The 21,008-nt window shown below is 39.8% G+C and overlaps 3 protein-coding genes across 9 annotated transcripts; 1 reads left to right on the top strand and 2 right to left on the bottom strand.

Moving 5' to 3' along the window:
* LOC104779420 (receptor protein kinase-like protein ZAR1) lies at positions 2,536 to 5,233 on the top strand. Its single transcript, XM_010503781.2, has 2 exons — positions 2,536 to 4,277; positions 4,365 to 5,233. Exons 1-2 carry the CDS (start codon positions 2,795 to 2,797, stop codon positions 5,042 to 5,044), a joined length of 2,163 nt encoding a protein of 720 aa, XP_010502083.1. The 5' UTR covers positions 2,536 to 2,794; the 3' UTR covers positions 5,045 to 5,233.
* On the bottom strand, positions 5,309 to 7,066 carry LOC104779419 (auxin-responsive protein IAA32-like). Of its 7 annotated transcripts, none has more exons than XM_019244412.1 (6): positions 6,704 to 7,066; positions 6,380 to 6,572; positions 6,014 to 6,181; positions 5,660 to 5,911; positions 5,468 to 5,579; positions 5,309 to 5,396 (listed from the first exon to the last, which is right to left on the bottom strand). In XM_019244412.1, the coding sequence occupies exons 3-6, from the start codon at positions 6,159 to 6,161 to the stop codon at positions 5,330 to 5,332; spliced, it is 579 nt and encodes a 192-aa protein (XP_019099957.1). In that variant the 5' UTR covers positions 6,162 to 6,181; positions 6,380 to 6,572; positions 6,704 to 7,066; the 3' UTR covers positions 5,309 to 5,329. The 7 variants fall into 7 exon arrangements, with proteins under 7 accessions (XP_019099957.1, XP_019099958.1, XP_019099959.1 ...); XM_019244413.1 differs by having other exon boundaries at positions 6,380 to 6,527; XM_019244414.1 differs by having other exon boundaries at positions 6,380 to 6,488.
* On the bottom strand, positions 7,177 to 9,558 carry LOC104779418. The gene is made up of 2 exons (XM_010503770.2): positions 8,293 to 9,558; positions 7,177 to 8,190 (listed from the first exon to the last, which is right to left on the bottom strand). Exons 1-2 carry the CDS (start codon positions 9,495 to 9,497, stop codon positions 7,296 to 7,298), a joined length of 2,100 nt encoding a protein of 699 aa, XP_010502072.1. The 5' UTR covers positions 9,498 to 9,558; the 3' UTR covers positions 7,177 to 7,295.

Below are 21,008 nucleotides of genomic sequence, written 5' to 3'. Positions count from 1 at the left end.
AATAACAAAATTCGATAAAATAATAAGATAATAATTTTTCTGAAATCCCCATATAAAATATGGTTCCAATAATATTATAAATTAATAATCATGTAAATTTATATATATATATATATAATGTATGTAACGAAAAAAAATATAATGTATGTTTCTCCTAAAGCTCATATCTACAAAACAACTGTTATGTTGTATTTTCAAATTATAATGATATAAAATATTTTGTAACATGTCATAAATATAGCTATATTTTTTTAAGTTTTCAATTTTTAGATATCCATCATTTACATTTTGATAGTTTGATTGACTATTAAAATACAACAATCTATATTATTTTTCATAAATTTAATTTTATGTATGTCATGTGTATAAGTGAATTTATCTATTGTATTTGTAATTTATTGTTAATAATGTTTTCTAAATATTACAAATTCAATTCCAATACCATAAAATTTTGAATTTCTGAAATTATTGTTAAAATTGTCTAAATTCATAATTTTTAAAAGTTAAACTATTAAAAATATATCTATAAATTAATAATTATTAGTTTACACTATAAATTAATAATTATTAATTTATAGATAAATTAATATCACTATAAATTAATAAAATGTCTTGGTCCCAACATTATTAATTTTTAGAGGTTTTACTGTATGTAACAGCTGGTATTTTTGGGGAGTTTCCTGCTACAGCCACATTATCTTTATTTTTTTTATTAATTTTTTTTGTCATCTGATAATATTAATAAACTAGGTGGAATACATTGTGAAATATAACTTGAGCCGGCGGAAGATAAAATTTCCCCGGAGTCTAAAGCCAAAACAAGGGAAAACAAAGCCGACGGACGAGTAGAAATCCCCGGAAGCATAAGTGAAACATACAAAGAAGCAAACAACAAAACAAACAAATTTAACTTTGGAAAGAAGACCAACCCAAGAACTAACAACAAAGGCAATCTAGACAAAACCTTTAAGAAATAAACTAGTCTCAAAAAGCAAAGATTCTTCTTCTGAAGCTCTTGTAGTTGATTTTTACTAAGGATGCCCACAACCAATCCCACAATAACAACCACCACCTCCTATCAAGAAGAGAGCCAATACCTCAACACAAGAACCAAGAACTTCATAACCCGACAAACAAGACTCGAACATTTCCGGATACGACGACGACGACTACAACGTCCCATAACGTCTAGATAGAAGCCTAACACAATCAAATCTAAACAGATCTGCAAAGCAAGACAAGGAGCGAAGTCTAACCTCTCAAAGAAACCAAACAAGAGGAAAGTTCGAGAAAGCTATCAACCACAACAAGCCACAACAATGAGAAGAACCATCTGCAGACAAAGGAGACTAGAATTTCTTCAAACAAAACGGAGCCTAAACTTAGATAGGGAAGGAGCCTTCTGGGAATCAAAGGTAGGGTGAGATAAACAAGGGTGATAGGAAGGTAAAGGCTGGGCGGGTAACGCAATCAAAACCACACAACACTGACGGCTTCAAATCGAACATCACATGAACTATGGGAAAGACCTAGCAAAGAAGATACCTTATTCTTCGAGTCATACCGTGGATCTACCTGATCTGGAATTGCTAACATCTTCTCTGCATTTTGACACTTCCAACCGCCTCCTCAAACCCAAATCAAAACTCGAAGCAAAACCAAAAGATTCCCCATTCCAAGGCCAAACAACTACTTAAACAACTAACCCAAGAAATTGAAACAAACTAAAACGGTTCCACTTAGCTCTAAACAACGGCGAAGAAGAGACCAGAAGGTCAGCTTACCGAGCTCAAGAAACAAAGGAGACCACAACCACAAATTCGTGAGCAATTTTGGGAATCACCATGAAACTCAAAATTCTGAAAAATCTTCCAAATAATAGATCTAAAAGACCTAAGAAACAACTCTCTCAGGAGAAGCTGGCCGTCGACGAAACTCGCAAGCTCCGCCGTAAAGATCTGCCGTCTCAGCCAAAGTGAAGCCATTCTCCACCGAAATCCATGAGTTAAAAGAAGCGATGAACTAAACAACAACAACAAAAAGATTTTTCGTTGACGGCTAGGACAAACTTTTCGTTGGGAGAGAAACAAAAAGATTTTTTTTTTTTGCATTTTGTGAGCCACATTATCTATGATTCATAAAATGATACTTTAATGGTAATTAAAGTTGTATTGGTTTCAATATTGAGAAGGTTGATTGGATTAGAAAAAGACAAACACTGTAAATGTTTACCAGAATTGACACTTGACACATCAATCAAAGGACCAATATAATACTTTTCAGAATAAAACAATAATCCTGACGAAAGGTATTTTAATTTTTTTAAAAGGATGTTTCTACTATTTGAATAAAAAAAGTTCTGAACTAACATTTTTAGTTTTTACACTAAGATTTAATTTTATAACGATTATAATTTTGGTCAAAAGGAGCTAAGAAACGACAGAGAGATGTTAATCAGTAAAGAAATGCATTAGTGGACAAATTAGCGTATGGATTAGTCCGCCATGGGCTTCTCTTTTGTCCAACTTTCACCTCTTTTCTCACAAACTTGGTCATTTCTTTTTTTTTGCTGCTTCTCTTCTCCCAATGCAAGAAAATAGAAAAAAAAACAGAGCTCTCTCTCCCTCTCTCTCTTCCTTTTGTATCCTTTCTTCCTCCTTTTTCTTCAACGAAGGTATCTTTTGTTTCTTCTTTATACTTTACTCTTTACTCCATCACTATCAGGACTCTATATCACTCTCTTGTACAAAGTGGTTCTTACCTCTCGTCTTTTTGTTCTAATTTTGCATCTGAAATGTTGGCTTTGCTGATAATCATCGTTGCTCTTCTCTGCAACTACAACTACATCCCCCATGTGACTGTTAGTGGCTTAAACGACGAGGGCTTCGCGCTCCTAACGTTCAAGCAGAGCGTCCACGATGATCCTACCGGTTCCCTCAGCAATTGGAACTCATCGGACGAGGACGCATGTTCGTGGAACGGTGTTACTTGCAAAGAACTCAGGGTGGTGTCTCTAAGCATTCCAAGGAAGAGCCTTTACGGTTCTCTCCCTTCGTCTCTAGGGTTTCTCTCCAGTCTCCGTCACTTGAATCTCCGGAGCAATAGGTTTTATGGGTCGTTGCCTGTTCAGCTTTTCGAGCTTCAAGGACTCCAAAGTTTAGTCCTTTACGGCAATTCCTTTGATGGGTCCTTGTCGGACGAGATCGGTAGGCTTAAGCTTCTTCAGACATTAGATTTGTCGCAGAACCTCTTCAACGGGTCGCTACCGCCTTCGATTCTGCAATGCAGCAGGTTGAGAACACTCGATGTCAGCCGCAACAATCTGTCTGGTCCTTTGCCTGATGGGTTTGGCTCAGCGTTCGTCTCTCTGGAGAAACTCGACCTCGCCTTCAACCAAATCAACGGTTCGATCCCTAGTGACATCGGAAACCTCTCTAATCTACAAGGAACTGCTGATTTCTCTCATAATCACTTCACCGGTTCAATCCCACCTGCGCTGGGAGATCTTCCTGAAAAGGTTTACATTGATCTCACTTTCAACAATCTCTCCGGTCCCATTCCTCAAACTGGTGCTCTTATGAACAGAGGACCAACGGCGTTTATCGGCAACACTGGGCTATGCGGCCCGCCATTGAAAGACCTTTGCCCAGGATATGAACCCGGCCTCAATGCCTCTTACCCTTTTATCCCAAGCAACAACCCGCCCGAAGATTCGGATAGCAACTCTGAAGCCAAACAAAAGTCAAGTGGTTTGAGCAAAAGCGCCGTCATTGCCATTGTTCTCTGCGACGTTATAGGTATCTGCCTCGTGGGTTTGCTTTTCACTTACTGCTACTCAAAGTTCTGTCCTTGCAACCGCGAGAACCAGTTCGGATTCGATAAAGAATCCAAGAAAAGGGCTGCAGAATGTCTGTGTTTCCGGAAAGACGAATCTGAAACGCTATCTGAAAACGTAGAGCATTGCGACATTGTGGCCCTTGACGCTCAGGTAGTGTTTAACCTGGAGGAGCTACTAAAAGCGTCAGCCTTTGTTCTAGGGAAGAGCGGAATCGGGATTGTGTACAAAGTGGTTCTAGAGAACGGTCTCACACTGGCCGTCCGGAGATTAGGTGAAGGAGGGTCTCAGAGATTCAAGGAGTTTCAGACAGAAGTTGAAGCCATTGGGAAACTGAGACATCCTAACATTGCTGGTCTTCGAGCTTATTATTGGTCTGTGGATGAGAAGCTTCTCATCTACGACTATGTTCCCAACGGTAACCTCGCAACCGCCCTCCACGGTGAGTCGCTCTTTTTCTTATTTCGAGATGCACCCTTCGACTACATCATGTTAAGTCACTATTTCTAATATATATGTGCCTGTGCAGGAAAGCCAGGCATGGTGACTAATGCTCCCTTGACGTGGTCTGAACGGCTGAGGATAGTGAAAGGGATTGCGACAGGGCTTGTTTATCTCCATGAGTTCAGTCCAAAAAAATACGTCCATGGAGACCTCAAGCCCAGCAACATTCTCATCGGACAAGACATGGAACCTAAGATCTCTGATTTTGGACTTGCACGGTTGGCTAACATTGCTGGAGGTTCTTCTCCGACCATACAGTCTAACAGAATCATCCAAACGGATCAACAGCCGCAAGAGAGGCAACAACACCATCACAAGAGTGTATCTTCGGAGTTCACTGCTCACTCTTCGTCTGGATCCTACTACCAGGCACCCGAGACTCTCAAGATGGTAAAACCATCACAGAAGTGGGATGTTTACTCTTTTGGGATCATATTACTGGAACTGATAGCGGGTAAGTCTCCGGCAATGGAGGTGGGGACATCGGAAATGGATATAGTTCGATTGATACAAGTATGCATTGAGGAGAAGAAACCATTATGTGATGTTCTTGATCCTTGTTTGGATCCTGAGGCAAATAAGGAAGACGAGATTGTCGCTGTTCTCAAGATTGCGATCAGTTGCGTAAATAGCAGTCCAGAGAAAAGGCCTACCATGAGGCACGTTTCTGATACTCTCGACAGATTACCTGTGGCTGGCGATTGAGACATCTAGAGATATGCACATAAAGCTTGTTTTAAAAGATGAAGCTGCAATCACTTGGAGCATTTGCACCTGACGATGCTGATGTGGTTACCGTTTTTGTTTTTGTTTTTTTGTCCCGTCTTTGTTAGTGGTTATTAATTAAGTTGTGCCTCACTTCATAATCGTTTTTATAGCTTAAAGTTTCCGGTACATCAGATGTTAAATATTAGAACCACAACTGAGCTAATTTGAATCTTAGATAAAACAGTGAACGCCCTGGAAGAGAGAAGCTTCGACTTAAAAAGCTTAAAAGGGAGGAAGAACATGGTTTCTTCTTGCAATTCTCATCCGATCCACGCTTTCGACAAACTCTCTATTGAGTTTCAGGCAAATTACAAAAGTGATTTACTAAAAAAATTGTATAGAGAAAGTGGAAGAGCTTACTTCCATGGAACGTCCCCAACATTCCTCCAGATACCTTCCATGTCTCTGTAGACCAAAGAGAACTCAGACTCAGTCTGGAACAGCCTCAGTCCTGACACGGTGGTCTGCATCCCTGCAAATTCAAATTGATGTGGCGAAAGTTTTTGAAACATACTAGTAGCTGGAAGCTTTGGGGATAAGAACACGGCTTACCAAACATATCGTCAAGCTGAAGAGCAAGAGTTGAGTAATTTCCTTGACTAAGAAGGCAAACCTTGCGGCCCACCACTAGGCCATCTAGATTTACCTTTACATAATTCAATTTTCTTCTGCTCTCTTTTTCATCATTGTAATATTCTTCAGAAAGTCTTCGGTTTCTAGTTTCCTCACTCTTCAGCTGTGTATTGCTGCTATATCTGGTCTGCGACCAGTCTATGAGATCTCCATACCCGTCAACACCTATCACTTTGATTCACATGTAGATATTGAAGATACCAAGTAAAGTAAGGATGAAGAAAAGTAACTAACAGTGAGATGAAAGCATAACGTTTCAGCAAAGAATCTCACTTTGTCCCGATGGGAGGTAAGTTTCATGTTGTATGGTCCTAAGGCTGAGACCTAGATCGATTACCCCACCACCCTTCTTGGTATGTGAGTAATATGTGTGAAACTTGGAAGATCCTTGGAAGAAGTCTGCAGGTGTGTTTGGGTCCATTGCCTGATGCTTCGTTATGTCTAAAGATGCAGAGAAGGGAAAGTAGGATGAGAAAAAGAGAGCACATTGATAAAGATTTATAGCATGAAGCTGATGCTGAAAGAGTGTTAGAAGAGTTTAAGAAAGAAAAAGACAGAATTGCAGACATGAAATAGACAGACGACAAGAAGAACCCATTTAAGATACAGTTGGTTTGATGCAAGGGATGGGGAGCTGACCACAGAGAGATTTAGTTCAGATTTTGTAACCCAACCGAGCCAGCCGGTACTTCAATGCTTCTGATGCACAAAATCACAAAAATACATATCTCCCTCCACTCAGTGAACTCTGCCAGAAAAAATATCAGCCGGTACTTCAATCAATGCTCTGTGTTGTTTGTGAAAGAACAGTGTAGTGCAAGAGTAAAATATCCTGAATCGAAAGTATGGGTAGAGAGAGGGAAAGGTTTGGGTCTGGTGTTACGTGAATTACACAAAATGCTCTCTCTTTCAAAAGAGATAGTTATGTTGCTAAATTAGAAGACAGGTCAACTTTGTCACTACCTTTTTCACCCACACCTTGTCTGAGAAGTTGTAGGGTTGTGTGTACTTTTGCAAGACCACACAACATGGATTCATGTCTGTACTTATGCTCCCATGGATAGGAAAGAAGAAACGACGAAGAAGAAGACATACATTCTTCCAAATATTACATGTTATACATCTCAGAATCTCATGTGTCTTAAATCTCTGGGTATTTCTAAACAATATTAGAGCCTTCTTAAGTCTCCAACAAGTAGGAAAACAAAAAAAGAGCGATGATCAAGGAGAGATACATTTACAATATAAAATGAATGATAATAATATGATATATGATCCAGGAAAATGGTAAGAGCACCACCAGTATCAATTGCAACTATAATGTAGTACCCCACGAAGCAGCACTACTTCCTTATTTTCTAATTACTCAGACAACAGTTTTAAGTTTTAACATAATCCATAATACCAAACCAACACGAAGCCAGACTCTTTTTTGATGCAGCAACTTGTAAAAAAAAAAAAAAATAATAATAATTTAGATATGTATACGTTTAAAAACCAACCCGGGTTTTCTTCCTCCAAAATTTTGTGGTTCACCTTCATAGTTGTGTGTGTGTCACAATGGCTGTGAAGTCCGGATCTGTTGAGTCATGTTCTCAGCTGGAAGCTTAGAAGCAGCAGAACCATCAGGCATCACCATGGCGGGTGGAGGTCCGGTCATTGTCTGGTACTGTGCGTGTCCCAGAGGTTGGGTGTAGTATATTTGTGTATGAGCATTGTCAGCGTATTCATATCCATAGTTAGGATTCCCAGCTGAACCAGACTGAGGTGGGTGATGGATTTGCGAATACCCCATGAACTGCTGCTGGCTTGTTGGAATCTGGTGAATCATCTGAGCACCGCCCACACCTGGGGCTGTTGTGTAGATCCCAGCAGCCTGTCCCATCTCAGGTTTACCACCAGTAACACTTCTCATGTGGTTGCTAGGAGGTGGAGGCATCATGGTAGAGTTGGGAGGTGCTTGGAGATGGTTAGAAGACAGAGAACCTGGAGTCTCGCTAACAGTTGCAGATGGCATACTGTAGGGCCTAGGTGGGACTGGAGCAGTAACGTAATAAACAGGATAAGGCTGCTGATCCAGACGACCTGGGTGCTGGTGGAAAGACTGCTGCTGCTGCTGCAACGGTGGCTGTTGTGAAGAGTAAACCTGGATGTAAGTCTGGACAGGAAGGCCGCTAGAGGGATGGTGATGAATGTATTGAGGTGCAGCAGTAGTGTGTAGGAACTGTTGCTGCTGTTGTGGCTGAGATTGCTGCTCGAATTGGGGATGAAGGATGTAGCCTGGGTCCTGATTCTGATTCTGATTCTGATTGGGGGATAAAAGCGTGCTTGGATCGGAGGGGTTGATCATACCAGTAACAACGGTGGAAGCAGCAGAAGACATATGAGCAATTGGTTCTTGATAGACAGTAGGTCTTCGGTGAAACATAGGGTTGCTCATACTGCTATCACTGAGGGGTAAGAATAATATAGCAAACACAATCAGAAACTAACTAACTATATACACCACCATCAAACAAAACTGAGGCACATGCAAGAAGAAGAGGAGGTACCTGGAAACGGAATTGGGTGATGGCAGCTCGCTATTGGATTTGAGCTGCTGAGGCGGCAGATTCTGCGGCTGGGAACGCGGAGTGGGAGGTTTCCTGTATCCAGCAGCAGGCACGCCGTGATCGGATCTCTCATCGTCAGAGATGACCCGCGTGTGGGACTCATTTGAAACGGTCGCAGCAGGAAGCGCGATTGTGACAGGCATCGGCGGAGGTGAAGACATGGCAGCGAATCCGTCGTCCTGCTGTTGCTTACTCCCAACGTTGAAGCGTGCGAACTGCTCCTCGATTCCCAGATTTCTCTGATCTAGGACGCCGCTGGGTTCCTCAACATGAACACGAATCGGAGGCAAATTGGCTAGAGAGGGAGAGGAAGAAGTAGAGCCAAAAGAAGAAGAGGAGGTGTCCAACATGGGAGAATCAGGCAAGCAGTGAACATCTTGGCCTCCTTGCTGTTGCGGTTGTTGCTGGATCTGCTGCTGCTTGGCGCTTTTGACGGAGCCATCATCGCGTAGATCTCCTTCTCCAACATGGTCCAACCCAAGTAAACGATTGACGTTCGTGTCAGAATCAGAGAACCCTCGGTTGAGGAGACCAGCGCTGTTGAGAGCGTTGAGGAACCAATCGTCGCTCTTGGCAGAGCTCTCGAGGATCTGACCCATAGATTGAGTAGCCTCAGGCTTGGAGGTGAAGAGAAACAAACGGAGGCGCGAGGGTTTGGTGGAATTGGAGGCGGCGATCGTACGGTCGTACTCCTCGATCATGTTGTCGAGATCCTCGTCGGTAGTGACGGAGATGAGAGAGTCAAGGTCTTCGCTTGGTAGCTGGTACTTGAGGGTGAAGGAGCGGCCGTCCAGGAGCGTGTTGGAGAGGCGAGTGAGGAGAGAAGACAGAGAGGTGTTACGGTCGCCGACTACGATGCGAGTGTCGCCGCCCATGTAGCAGAGGGATTTATCGTGAGGACGAGGGAGGATATGACCGCCGTAACTGCACATGAGACGGATTTTAGAAGAGACGGTGCTTCCGCCGCCACCGCCGGAAGGAGCAGGGAGGTCATCCCAGCCATCGGTGGTGCGTGAACGAGGGGAGGAGTCAAGAGACTCGTGGTAAGATGAAGTCACATGAGCAGGTGGAACAGCTGCGGTTGCGGCGGGGATGGAGGTGGACGCCACCGCAGTGGAGGAGAGAGAAGAAGGCGGTGGTTCCATGTAATTCTATTCAGCCAGTGTGTTCCACAAAATTCGACCAAAACTTTATTATAACTAAATATTAATACTAAAGAGTTTATATAATAATTTTTTTATTAAAAAAAAAAAGTAGCAAAATTGAATTTGGGGAATCTGATTTTTCTTCTATATAATAATAATAGGTGCTGGTGTTGGTGCTGGGGCTGGTGTGCTAGTCGACGGTTCGTATGTACTAATGTAAGACTACTACAGCTGTTTTTTTTTTTCTTCTTTCTTTATTTTCTCTTTCAATTTAATTAAAATTACGGTATAACTATATATTTTTTGAAAATTTTAAACTTTAAAATTTAGAAATTAAATCATAAATCAAAATTCAAATATTAGGAATATTATATCCCAAGAGATGGGCTTAGGACTCTCTTTCTCAACTAGAATGTCTTTAGTGAGAAAGCTACAGAAACCGGGAATATTTGGTTATTTCGCCGGATTTAAAAGGATTTTTTCTGTTTGTGAAGAGATTTTGTTGGAGTTTAACCTAGTTCATCCTGGAGTCTACCGTCAATACCCAGATCTGCTGAGTTTTCACCCTATTTGGGATTTGGTATTGTCATAGTCAACTTGTTAACAACGAAGAATGGAGTATGCATTGGACAAAGCTCTTAAAGAGATGTCTCTTGAGGAAGATAGACCGATTGTGCTGCAAGATCATGCTAAGTTTAACTCGTGTGAATGGAACACGTGTAGTCTCATTGGTCGGCTTCTTTGCCCGGAGAATCAAAAGATGTCAAGCATGATCCATGAGATGCCAAGGGCGTGGCGTGTCTATAACAGAGCACGGGGAATCGCTTTGTTGAATGATCGATTCCAGTTTATTTTTGATTCCGAAGCGGAATTATCACGGGTTTTAGAGGCTGGAGCGTGGACTTTTAACGACTAGAGTATGACTCTGGATTGATGGGTTGAGAACCCTCCAAGTGACTATTTGAAGGTTCTCCCAATCTGGATCAGGCTTCGCAACATCCCTGTGAAATACAACACAACAGATACGATCAGGGAGATTGCAGGTCATATTGGACATGTTACACATGTGGCTTTCGACCCTTTGAAGCCACAAAGTCGTGGGTATGTGAGAGTCAAGGTTCTGTTTGATGTCAATCGACCTTTGAGGAATACGAAGACATTACAGATACCATCAGGAGAAACAGTAAGCATTGGAATTGAGTATGAACGTATTCGAAGGAGGTGCTATCAGTGTCAACGTCTTACACATGATAAGACTCGATGTCCCCTTAATCCATCCAATAGCCAAGGGCTAGTCAAGGGAGGTCCTAAAACATCGGGTGTACCATCAGTCCCTATTCCAAGTTGTCTTGTTCCGAGAATCAGCAAGGATGACCCCTTGTATGGTGTGTTGACGGATGCTGATGTGGGCATTGATGCAACCTCTGGCAAACCAAAGATAGCTAAAGAGGTGTTGGATGAGATGCAACAGTACTTATCAGTTGCGGATCAGGCAGAGAAGCTGATACGTATAGAGAGAGTGCGGAAGTCTGTCTGGGATTTGGAGGGGGATGCACGTGGTCAAAGCACTTTGCTCATACTAGAAGCTCCACCTACTTTCACAACAGATGTTGATAAAGGCAAAGGTCTTGTTTTCGACTTTGAGGCTGCAGACTCATCACAGGGAATTGCTGATAAAGAGGTACAGTATGCGGTGAAAAAAAGGATAGCTATGACAAGGGGATCAAATGCTTGACAATCCTTGTCTGCGGGATGAGCTTACACCGTCAATTCAGGATGGTAGTCTGATACGATCTTCCCAAGGAGTCGACATTCTAAGGTGGTGAAAGGGATAAACTTTGCATCCAAGAGACTGTGAAGTCTAAAGGATCAAAGGATGTGGAGCGAATGGTCGCACAAGAGCAGCGGAAGACTCCTGATTTACCGGTGGATCGATTCTTTGGATATTACACACCAAAGGGGATCGACAACTTGCTGGATATGACACACCAACAAGGAATGGATAGAGAGATGGATCGACAGACGCCACAAAGATCTGTGAAAGGATCTATGATAAGTCTAAATCAACCATGAACATAGATATGACACACCATGAACATGGAGTTCCAAAAATTACAAGATATCACATCTTGAAAAAGAGAAACTTCTCTGGTTTTTACTCAACAACAAAACTTATTTTTTATTCATGAATTAAGCGTCATTACGTAGAGAAGATACAACAATTTCGTCCATAACATGCAGCACAACTTGGGAATTGAAATTCAAACTCTAAAGTGCATGTAAGAGAGAGAAAAACACATAAATAAATGTTGTTTTGAGGATGGGCGAAAATCTCTCTTTTCTTCTTGATTTTGGGCTGAATCCACTTTGTTGGGCTTTTTTGATGGACCAAGATTCTAGAACAATTTGGTTTGTAGCTTAATTCAATCTGGTCTGGTCAGAATCCTCCTTTGAATGAGCGTATATCTAAATTCGCGTAAGCTAGAGATCACCTGTTTTGTAAATTGCGTAACTCCTTTATCTGAACTCTGTTTGATCTGATTCTTCTTCGAGGAGTTTCGTAATTGATCTGATCACATTCTCCAACTGGTTTCATGCACAAATTCCTCGTGGTTGAGTAGATACGTATCAAAAAAATAACACATGTCCTGACGCTTCCCATTATCATATCATAGTGATAGACTCCCGGATGAGGATCTACTCCCAAGAACACACTTTGCAAGGGCTTGATGATGAATGAACGGAATGATGATGAAGGATGGGTGAAAGATGCAGCGGAATGAAGAGATGATCGACGGAGAAGGTGAAGAGGTGGAATTGCAGCGGATTGAAGGGGAAGAACGAAGTGAACTTCTAAGAGAGATGGAGATATCTTAGACTACAAACTTGATTACAACTTAGATATGACACACTAAGAAGTAAACAAGTTGAGAAGATATTACACACTTCTCTGATCAAACAAGTAAAAAGAAGGTTTTTTGATTAAAATGTTTGATGAGAAACAAAAGAGAACTACATTGTCTTTTTATAGGAGAAGGGGGGACGAAGGAGAAGAGGAGAGAAGGGAGAAATCAATGCCTAGGAAATCATGCAATAGCATTAACAAAGTAAAGCTCATGCACAATGCCTAGGAAAATACAAAAGCAATAAATGCAAGTTTGAACAAGAGAGAAATAGAAAATGGACCAAGGCAAAAAGATGAGTCTTGGACCATGAAATGGGGTGACAAAGGGGCTTTGAAAGTGTCACATAAGCCTCATTAAAAAACTTGTCAAGAAAACCCAATGGGACAAAACTTGACTAGGGAAAAAGAGTGCATAAGCAACACTTAACCCTTTATCGAACACCCTGAGCTGTGATCATTGTTAGTATAGCTTGAGCCATGTCTTCTTGCTTATTGTCCAGCTCTCTAAGTAGACCATTGATGGCTTGGTTGAACCTCCTTGATTTTGACCTTGTTAGAGGACCCGCCATAACGATCAATGCTTCCGCAGGTACAAGCTGCTCCTCCAATGCTTCCTCTGGTTCAAGCTGCTCCTCCAATGCTTCATCTGGTTCAAGCTGCTCCTCATGTCCATGTCCTTTGGTTGAGCTGTCCATGGTCTCATCATCCTCTCCCACTTGAAAAGGCTTTGACCTCAAATCCGAATTATCTGCACAATAAGGAAGAAGATCAAAAATGTTAAAAGTACCATTTAAATTGTACTTACCTTGCCGATCGAGTTGGTAGGCGTTGTTGTTGATCCATTTGTGCACTTTGAACGGTTCATCAATCTTTGGCATTAGTTTTGGCTCTTTTTCAGCTGGAAATTGTTTACTCCTTAGGTGTATTATTAGTTGTTCTCCAACCTCAAAAATCATCCTAAAACAACCATTGGTTTTATGATCATGCATCAAAACATCTCCAATTCCGGTTCTCACAAAGACTTTGGATGAAAGAACTGATGAATATGGGGCCTCCTCTTTAGTACTTAGCTGTATAGTGACTTGGGTATGATTCATGCTCATCATGATTAATGGAAGTGGATCCGGGGGTTCTTCATGGATCAGTATGAGGCTGCTGATATCTTGATGCTGATCTTGATCAAAATCAGGTGGCTTAAATCGTTTGTCTTCCACTTTCTTTTCAATTTTTCTTGTGCGCTTCATGGTTGCTCTAAAACCTGTATTTGGCTCTCTTGACAAAGACAAGCGAATCATATCTGTGTGATCTTGGATAAAAAAATCTTTGATAATAAAAATACTTATCTTATGACAGTTTGGTATGAGCACATGTGTTGCATCAGGTGGTTCATCTTTGAGTGTTGAGAAAACTTTGACTACTTTTCCATGCTCCGCAAGATCTCCTACATCAAAAGGAAACAGTTTAGGCACATTGAAAAATATCAAACAGATATTTATGTAGTTGTTATCAAAATAGAGTTTTAGAATGGAGCATCCTTGGGCGATCGAAGTTGTTTTCCTAAGATACTTCCAGCTTCTAACTCGAAAATGATAAATCATTTGTTGGCATATATCTGGTGGTTTCTCCTTGATTTGAAAAGAACATGTTTCTTCTCCAAAGTACTTATGCTTCTTCATGTAACATGTTCCTTTCTTACACTCATGGGATAGAACAAATGCATTATACTTGAAACAGAGAAATCAAAAACATGATCTATCACAGTTGGTTTGCAAAGCTCAATGAACGGTTTAAAATCACACAACTCTTTTTCTAGCAAATGTCTCATGTCAGAAAAAGGTTTAACCATTACATGCTCAGTTTTAGTTTTAAACGGTTCCATTGCAATGCTACACAAAGAAACTCTCAAAGAAGAGTTAAATTCAAGAAACTCTTTAAACAACAAACCTTTTGGCTTAAAGAACTTTTCAAGGTCAAATGTTTCAGAAGTTGGAATCATTTTGTCAAAAACAGATTTCGAAACACAAAATTCTTTCACATTTTCTAAACCAAAACGTTTTTCATCTTGAGCAGAAATCATCACAAAATAATTAGGATATGTCCTAACCAAATCAATTTCCTTACAGTGCTTTCTTGGGTAGTCACAAGATATGGTATAGGGAGTGGGTTTGGCACAATGTTGATCTGCTCCAAATCACTAATCAATGGCAAACTCATTTGTTTTGTTTCTAGTGATTCTTCTTCCTGAATTTGAGATGGAGTCATAGGTCCAATTGGTATAACAACATCATCCTCAGCAATGAACTGTCTCTCCTTGGCTTCTTCTCCAAGCTGTTTCTCCTTGGGTCCGTCTCTGAGCTNTATCACATCTTGAAAAAGAGAAACTTCTCTGGTTTTTACTCAACAACAAAACTTATTTTTTATTCATGAATTAAGCGTCATTACGTAGAGAAGATACAACAATTTCGTCCATAACATGCAGCACAACTTGGGAATTGAAATTCAAACTCTAAAGTGCATGTAAGAGAGAGAAAAACACATAAATAAATGTTGTTTTGAGGATGGGCTAAAATCTCTCTGTTCTTCTTGATTTTGGGCTGAATCCACTTTGTTGGGCTTTTTTGATGGACCAAGATTCTAGAACAATTTGGTTTGTAGCTTAATTCAATCTGGTCTGGTCAGAATCCTCCTTTGAATGAGCGTATATCTAAATTCGCGTAAGCTAGAGATCACCTGTTTTGTAAATTGCGTAACTCCTTTATCTGAACTCTGTTTGATCTGATTCTTCTTCGAGGAGTTTCGTAATTGATCTGATCACATTCTCCAACTGGTTTCATGCACAAATTCCTCGTGGTTGAGTAGATACGTATCAAAAAAATAACACATGTCCTGACGCTTCCCATTATCATATCATAGTGATAGACTCCCGGATGAGGATCTACTCCCAAGAACACACTTTGCAAGGGCTTGATGATGAATGAACGGAATGATGATGAAGGATGGGTGAAAGATGCAGCGGAATGAAGAGATGATCGACGGAGAAGGTGAAGAGGTGGAATTGCAGCGGATTGAAGGGGAAGAACGAAGTGAACTTCTAAGAGAGATGGAGATATCTTAGACTACAAACTTGATTACAACTTAGATATGACACACTAAGAAGTAAACAAGTTGAGANGTCTAAATCAACCATGAACATAGATATGACACACCATGAACATGGAGTTCCAAAAATTACAAGATATCACATCTTGAAAAAGAGAAACTTCTCTGGTTTTTACTCAACAACAAAACTTATTTTTTATTCATGAATTAAGCGTCATTACGTAGAGAAGATACAACAATTTCGTCCATAACATGCAGCACAACTTGGGAATTGAAATTCAAACTCTAAAGTGCATGTAAGAGAGAGAAAAACACATAAATAAATGTTGTTTTGAGGATGGGCGAAAATCTCTCTTTTCTTCTTGATTTTGGGCTGAATCCACTTTGTTGGGCTTTTTTGATGGACCAAGATTCTAGAACAATTTGGTTTGTAGCTTAATTCAATCTGGTCTGGTCAGAATCCTCCTTTGAATGAGCGTATATCTAAATTCGCGTAAGCTAGAGATCACCTGTTTTGTAAATTGCGTAACTCCTTTATCTGAACTCTGTTTGATCTGATTCTTCTTCGAGGAGTTTCGTAATTGATCTGATCACATTCTCCAACTGGTTTCATGCACAAATTCCTCGTGGTTGAGTAGATACGTATCAAAAAAATAACACATGTCCTGACGCTTCCCATTATCATATCATAGTGATAGACTCCCGGATGAGGATCTACTCCCAAGAACACACTTTGCAAGGGCTTGATGATGAATGAACGGAATGATGATGAAGGATGGGTGAAAGATGCAGCGGAATGAAGAGATGATCGACGGAGAAGGTGAAGAGGTGGAATTGCAGCGGATTGAAGGGGAAGAACGAAGTGAACTTCTAAGAGAGATGGAGATATCTTAGACTACAAACTTGATTACAACTTAGATATGACACACTAAGAAGTAAACAAGTTGAGAAGATATTACACACTTCTCTGATCAAACAAGTAAAAAGAAGGTTTTTTGATTAAAATGTTTGATGAGAAACAAAAGAGAACTACATTGTCTTTTTATAGGAGAAGGGGGGACGAAGGAGAAGAGGAGAGAAGGGAGAAATCAATGCCTAGGAAATCATGCAATAGCATTAACAAAGTAAAGCTCATGCACAATGCCTAGGAAAATACAAAAGCAATAAATGCAAGTTTGAACAAGAGAGAAATAGAAAATGGACCAAGGCAAAAAGATGAGTCTTGGACCATGAAATGGGGTGACAAAGGGGCTTTGAAAGTGTCACATAAGCCTCATTAAAAAACTTGTCAAGAAAACCCAATGGGACAAAACTTGACTAGGGAAAAAGAGTGCATAAGCAACACTTAACCCTTTATCGAACACCCTGAGCTGTGATCATTGTTAGTATAGCTTGAGCCATGTCTTCTTGCTTATTGTCCAGCTCTCTAAGTAGACCATTGATGGCTTGGTTGAACCTCCTTGATTTTGACCTTGTTAGAGGACCCGCCATAACGATCAATGTTTTCTCCGATGCTTCCGCTGGTACAAGCTGCTCCTCCAATGCTTCCTCTAGTTCAAGCTGCTCTTCCAATGCTTCCTCTGGTTCAAGCTGCTCCTCATGTTCATGTTGTTTGGTTGAGCTGTCCATGGTCTCATCATCCTCTCCCACTTGAAAAGGATTTGACCTCAAATCCAAATTATCTGCACAATAAGGAAGAAGATCAGAAACGTTAAAACTACCATTCAAATTGTACTTACCTTGCCGATCGAGTTGGTAGGCGTTGTTGTTGATCCATTTGTGCACTTTGAAAGGTTCATCAATCTTTGGCATTAGTTTTGGCTCCTTTTCAGCTGGAAATTGTTTACTCCTTAGGTGTACCATTAGTTGTTCTCCAACCTCAAAGATCATCCTAAAACAACCATTGAATTTATGATCAGACATCAAAACATCTCCAATTCCGGTTCTTGCAAAGACTTTGGATGAAAGAACTGCTGAATCTGGGGCCTCTTCTTTAGTACTTAGTTGTATAGTGACTTGGGTATGATTCATGCTCATCATGATTAATGGAAGTGGATCCGAGGGTTCTTCTTGGATCAGTATGAGGCTGCTGATATCTTGATGCTCATCTTGATCAAAATCAGGTGGGTTAAATCGTTTGTCTTCCACTTTCTTTTCAATTTTTCTTATGCGCTTCATGGTTGCTCTAAAACCTGTATTTGACTCTCTTGACAAAGACAAGCGAATCATATCTGTGTGATCTTGGATAAAAATATCCTTGACAATTACAATATTTATCTTATGACAGTTTGGTATGAGCATATGTGTTGCATCAGGTTGTTCATCTTTGAGTGTTGAGAAAACTTTGACTACTTTTCCATGCTCTGCAAGATCTCCTACATCAAAAGGAAACAGTTTAGGCACATATGAAAATATCAAACAGATATTCATGTAGTTTTTATCAAAATAGAGTTTTAGAATGGAGCATCCTTGGGCGATCGAAGTAGTTTTTCTAAGATACTTCCAGCTTCTAACTCCAAACTGATAAATGATTTTTTGGCATATATCTGGTGGTTTCTCCTTGATTTGAACATAACATGTTTCTTCTCCAAAGTAATTTTGTTTCTTCATGTAACTTGTTCCTTTCTTAGCAATCATGGGAAAGAACAAGTGCATTATACTTGAAATGGAGAAATCAAAAACATGATCTTTCACAGTTGGTTTGCAAAGCTCATTGTACAGTTTACAATCACACAACTCTTTTTCAAGCAAATGTCTCATGTTAGAAAAATGTTTAACCATTACATGCTCAATTTTACTTTTAAATGGTTCCATTGCAATGCTACACAAAGAAACTCTCAAAGAAGAGTTAAATTCATGAAATTTTTCAAACAACAAACTTTTTGGCTTAAAGAACTTTTCAAGGGAAAATGTTTCAAAAGTTGGAATCATTTTGTCAAAAACAGATTTTGAAACACAAAATTCTTTCACATTTTCTAAACCAAAACGTTTTTCATCTTGAGCAGAAATCATCACAAAACAATTAGGATCTGTCCTAACCAAATCAATTTCCTTATAGTGCTTTCTTGGGTAGTCACAAAGATATGGTATAGGGACTGGGTTTGGCACAATGCTGATCTGCTCCAAATCACTAATCAATGGCAAACTTATTTTTTTTGTTTCTAGTGATTCTTCTTCCTGAACTTGTAAAAAGGAATTAATTCTACTCGGTTGCTCCGGTTCCAAATGGGATAGTTTTTCAAACACCAAATCAGATTGGATAAAAGAAAGAGCACACTTAGCTTGAGGTAGAGTCATAGGTCCAGTTGGTATAGCAACATCATCCTCAGCAATGAACTGTCTCTCCTTGGATTCTTCTCCAAGTTGTTTCTCCTCGGGTCCGTCTCTGAGCTGCTCCTCCTTAGGTCTGCCTCTGAGCTGTTCCTCCTTGGGTCTGGGCTGATCCTTTCTTTCAAACTCCTTATTCTCCTTTTCTTGTTCTGCTTGCTTCCATTGTCCTCCATTAGAATCTGTACCTATCTCAACACTTTTGGGAAAAGACAAGTGCATCATACAATAATTGGAATTTTCTAAACCTTGATCAATTACTTCCTTGGATTTTGAAAGTGTAGAAGACTTACATTGCTTTGGTTCACCACATGATTCAAGCGATGACTCTAGACTTTTCTCTTGAAAGATAATCAGTTCAGGGACCTTCTTTGGTTGAGATGTTGACTTAGCCTTCATCTTCTCAAATTTAATGTACTCGGTTAACGCCTCAAAAAGATCTGACTGCGTCTTTGCCTCCACGGATGTTGGGGTTATCTTTTGGTCCGGGACTTTGGCTGGTTTCTTTTCTGGAACTGGTTGGATTATGCCATTGACTTGGGAAAAACAGTGTAGTGCTTGTGGAGCATACTTTTTCCTTAGAAGCTTCTTAAGATCTCTCCACAATGTGATATCTGGCTCTTTGTAATATAAACGGTCATCAACTTCTTGCAACCACCATTTGTAAGCGTCTCCTATGAGTTGGGTAAGTGCAAAAGCTAATCTCTCCTTTCTTGGGATGTCCTTGTAGTAGAACCAATCATCCATGTTTTTCTCCCACTCAAGATAGTCTCCTTTTCCTGCAAATTTATAGAGTTTATGAGCCAGAGAGATTTTAGAATGAATCACAGATTTAGATTTGGGAGTGTAAGAGGTTTTCTGTGGGCTGCTCCGGATTGATCTAGATGTGTCGTCTGGTGGCTTGGGCTTAAGATCTTGGTGTTGCCTTTGACGTAGAGCACTAAGCTTTTCGTCGAGCATCGTTGCCATGGCAGCTGTGATTGATTTCATGATTCTCCTTTCCAGGCTAGAGGTGGATGACTCTTCTTCTTCCATTGTACCTGAAAACAAATCAAAGATCCAACAAGTAAATAGTTCCAAAAACATGCAAATGAAAACGGATCTGGGAAAATATAAAAACGAATCCAAAAATTCTGAAATCAATTTTCAAAAATACTAGACTCCTTGATGGTTCGACAACAGTTGATTTCGTAATTTTTGAACGAGTAAAACATTTTATAAAATTCTCGCAAGATGAACGAAAAATCTGGAAAAACAAAAATGGACGATTGGAATTTCAAAACCTGGTTGCAAAGTGGCTCTGATACCACATGATAGACTCCTGGATGAGGACGGATTGTGGTGCAGCAGTAATAACAATGGGAAGCCCAGGTAAATGGCCAAAATACAGGTCGGTATTATCCAGGATTCACAGAGTTGTGCGAAGCATGGAGACAGTCACATTTCATCTTTCTACTCCTAAGGCGAATAGAGTGGCTAGGGATATAGCGTGCAGTGTCACTCGGGATGGTAGGTTCACCTCGTATTTAGCTCTGGGAGGGCCGGCGTGGCTTCATAATTGCTTAAAATTAGATCGTCGAGCTTGAACTTTCCTTCGTCTACATCTTTTGTTTATTTATGGTTTTGTTTTGTTTGCTTCCTCTGTCAAACATTTTTTTATTGTTGAAGACGATAAAAAAAAAAACTATATGTTTTGCTGTTTAGTATTTTCTCTTTTTTTTAAGGTATTCAATTAAAAAATATATACCTAGAGGGCTATTTCCAGATTAAACCCTTATAAAATCCCTTAATATTTTATTCTATTATGATCATATTCCTTTCTCTTTCTCACCCTGTTTCTTTCAGTTTTTTTTTTTAATTTACTTTTCACTTTTTTTAATAAATGATTTTTAATAGAATATCAAAAAAAAATTCACGGAAAAGTATCTTACGTTGTTAATCACACTAGATTGGAACCCCGCTACACCGTGGGTTAGTTTTTATTTTATTTTATTATTTTTTATTATAATTTAATATATGTGGTTTCGAATTAAGTTTCATAAGTTTTTGATAATTTCAATGCTAATTTTGTTGTTCTTTTTGTTATTAGTTTGAGTTTTTGATTTAAAATATTTGAAACTTGACTCCAAACAGTTTATACTAAATTATGAAATTGAATAAAACAAATATATATATATATA

Source organism: Camelina sativa, chromosome 4, assembly GCF_000633955.1.
Source record: "Camelina sativa cultivar DH55 chromosome 4, Cs, whole genome shotgun sequence".
NCBI lineage: Eukaryota > Viridiplantae > Streptophyta > Magnoliopsida > Brassicales > Brassicaceae > Camelina > Camelina sativa.
Note: the sequence above shows the minus strand (reverse complement) of the source record. Positions and strands in the feature narration are given on the sequence as shown.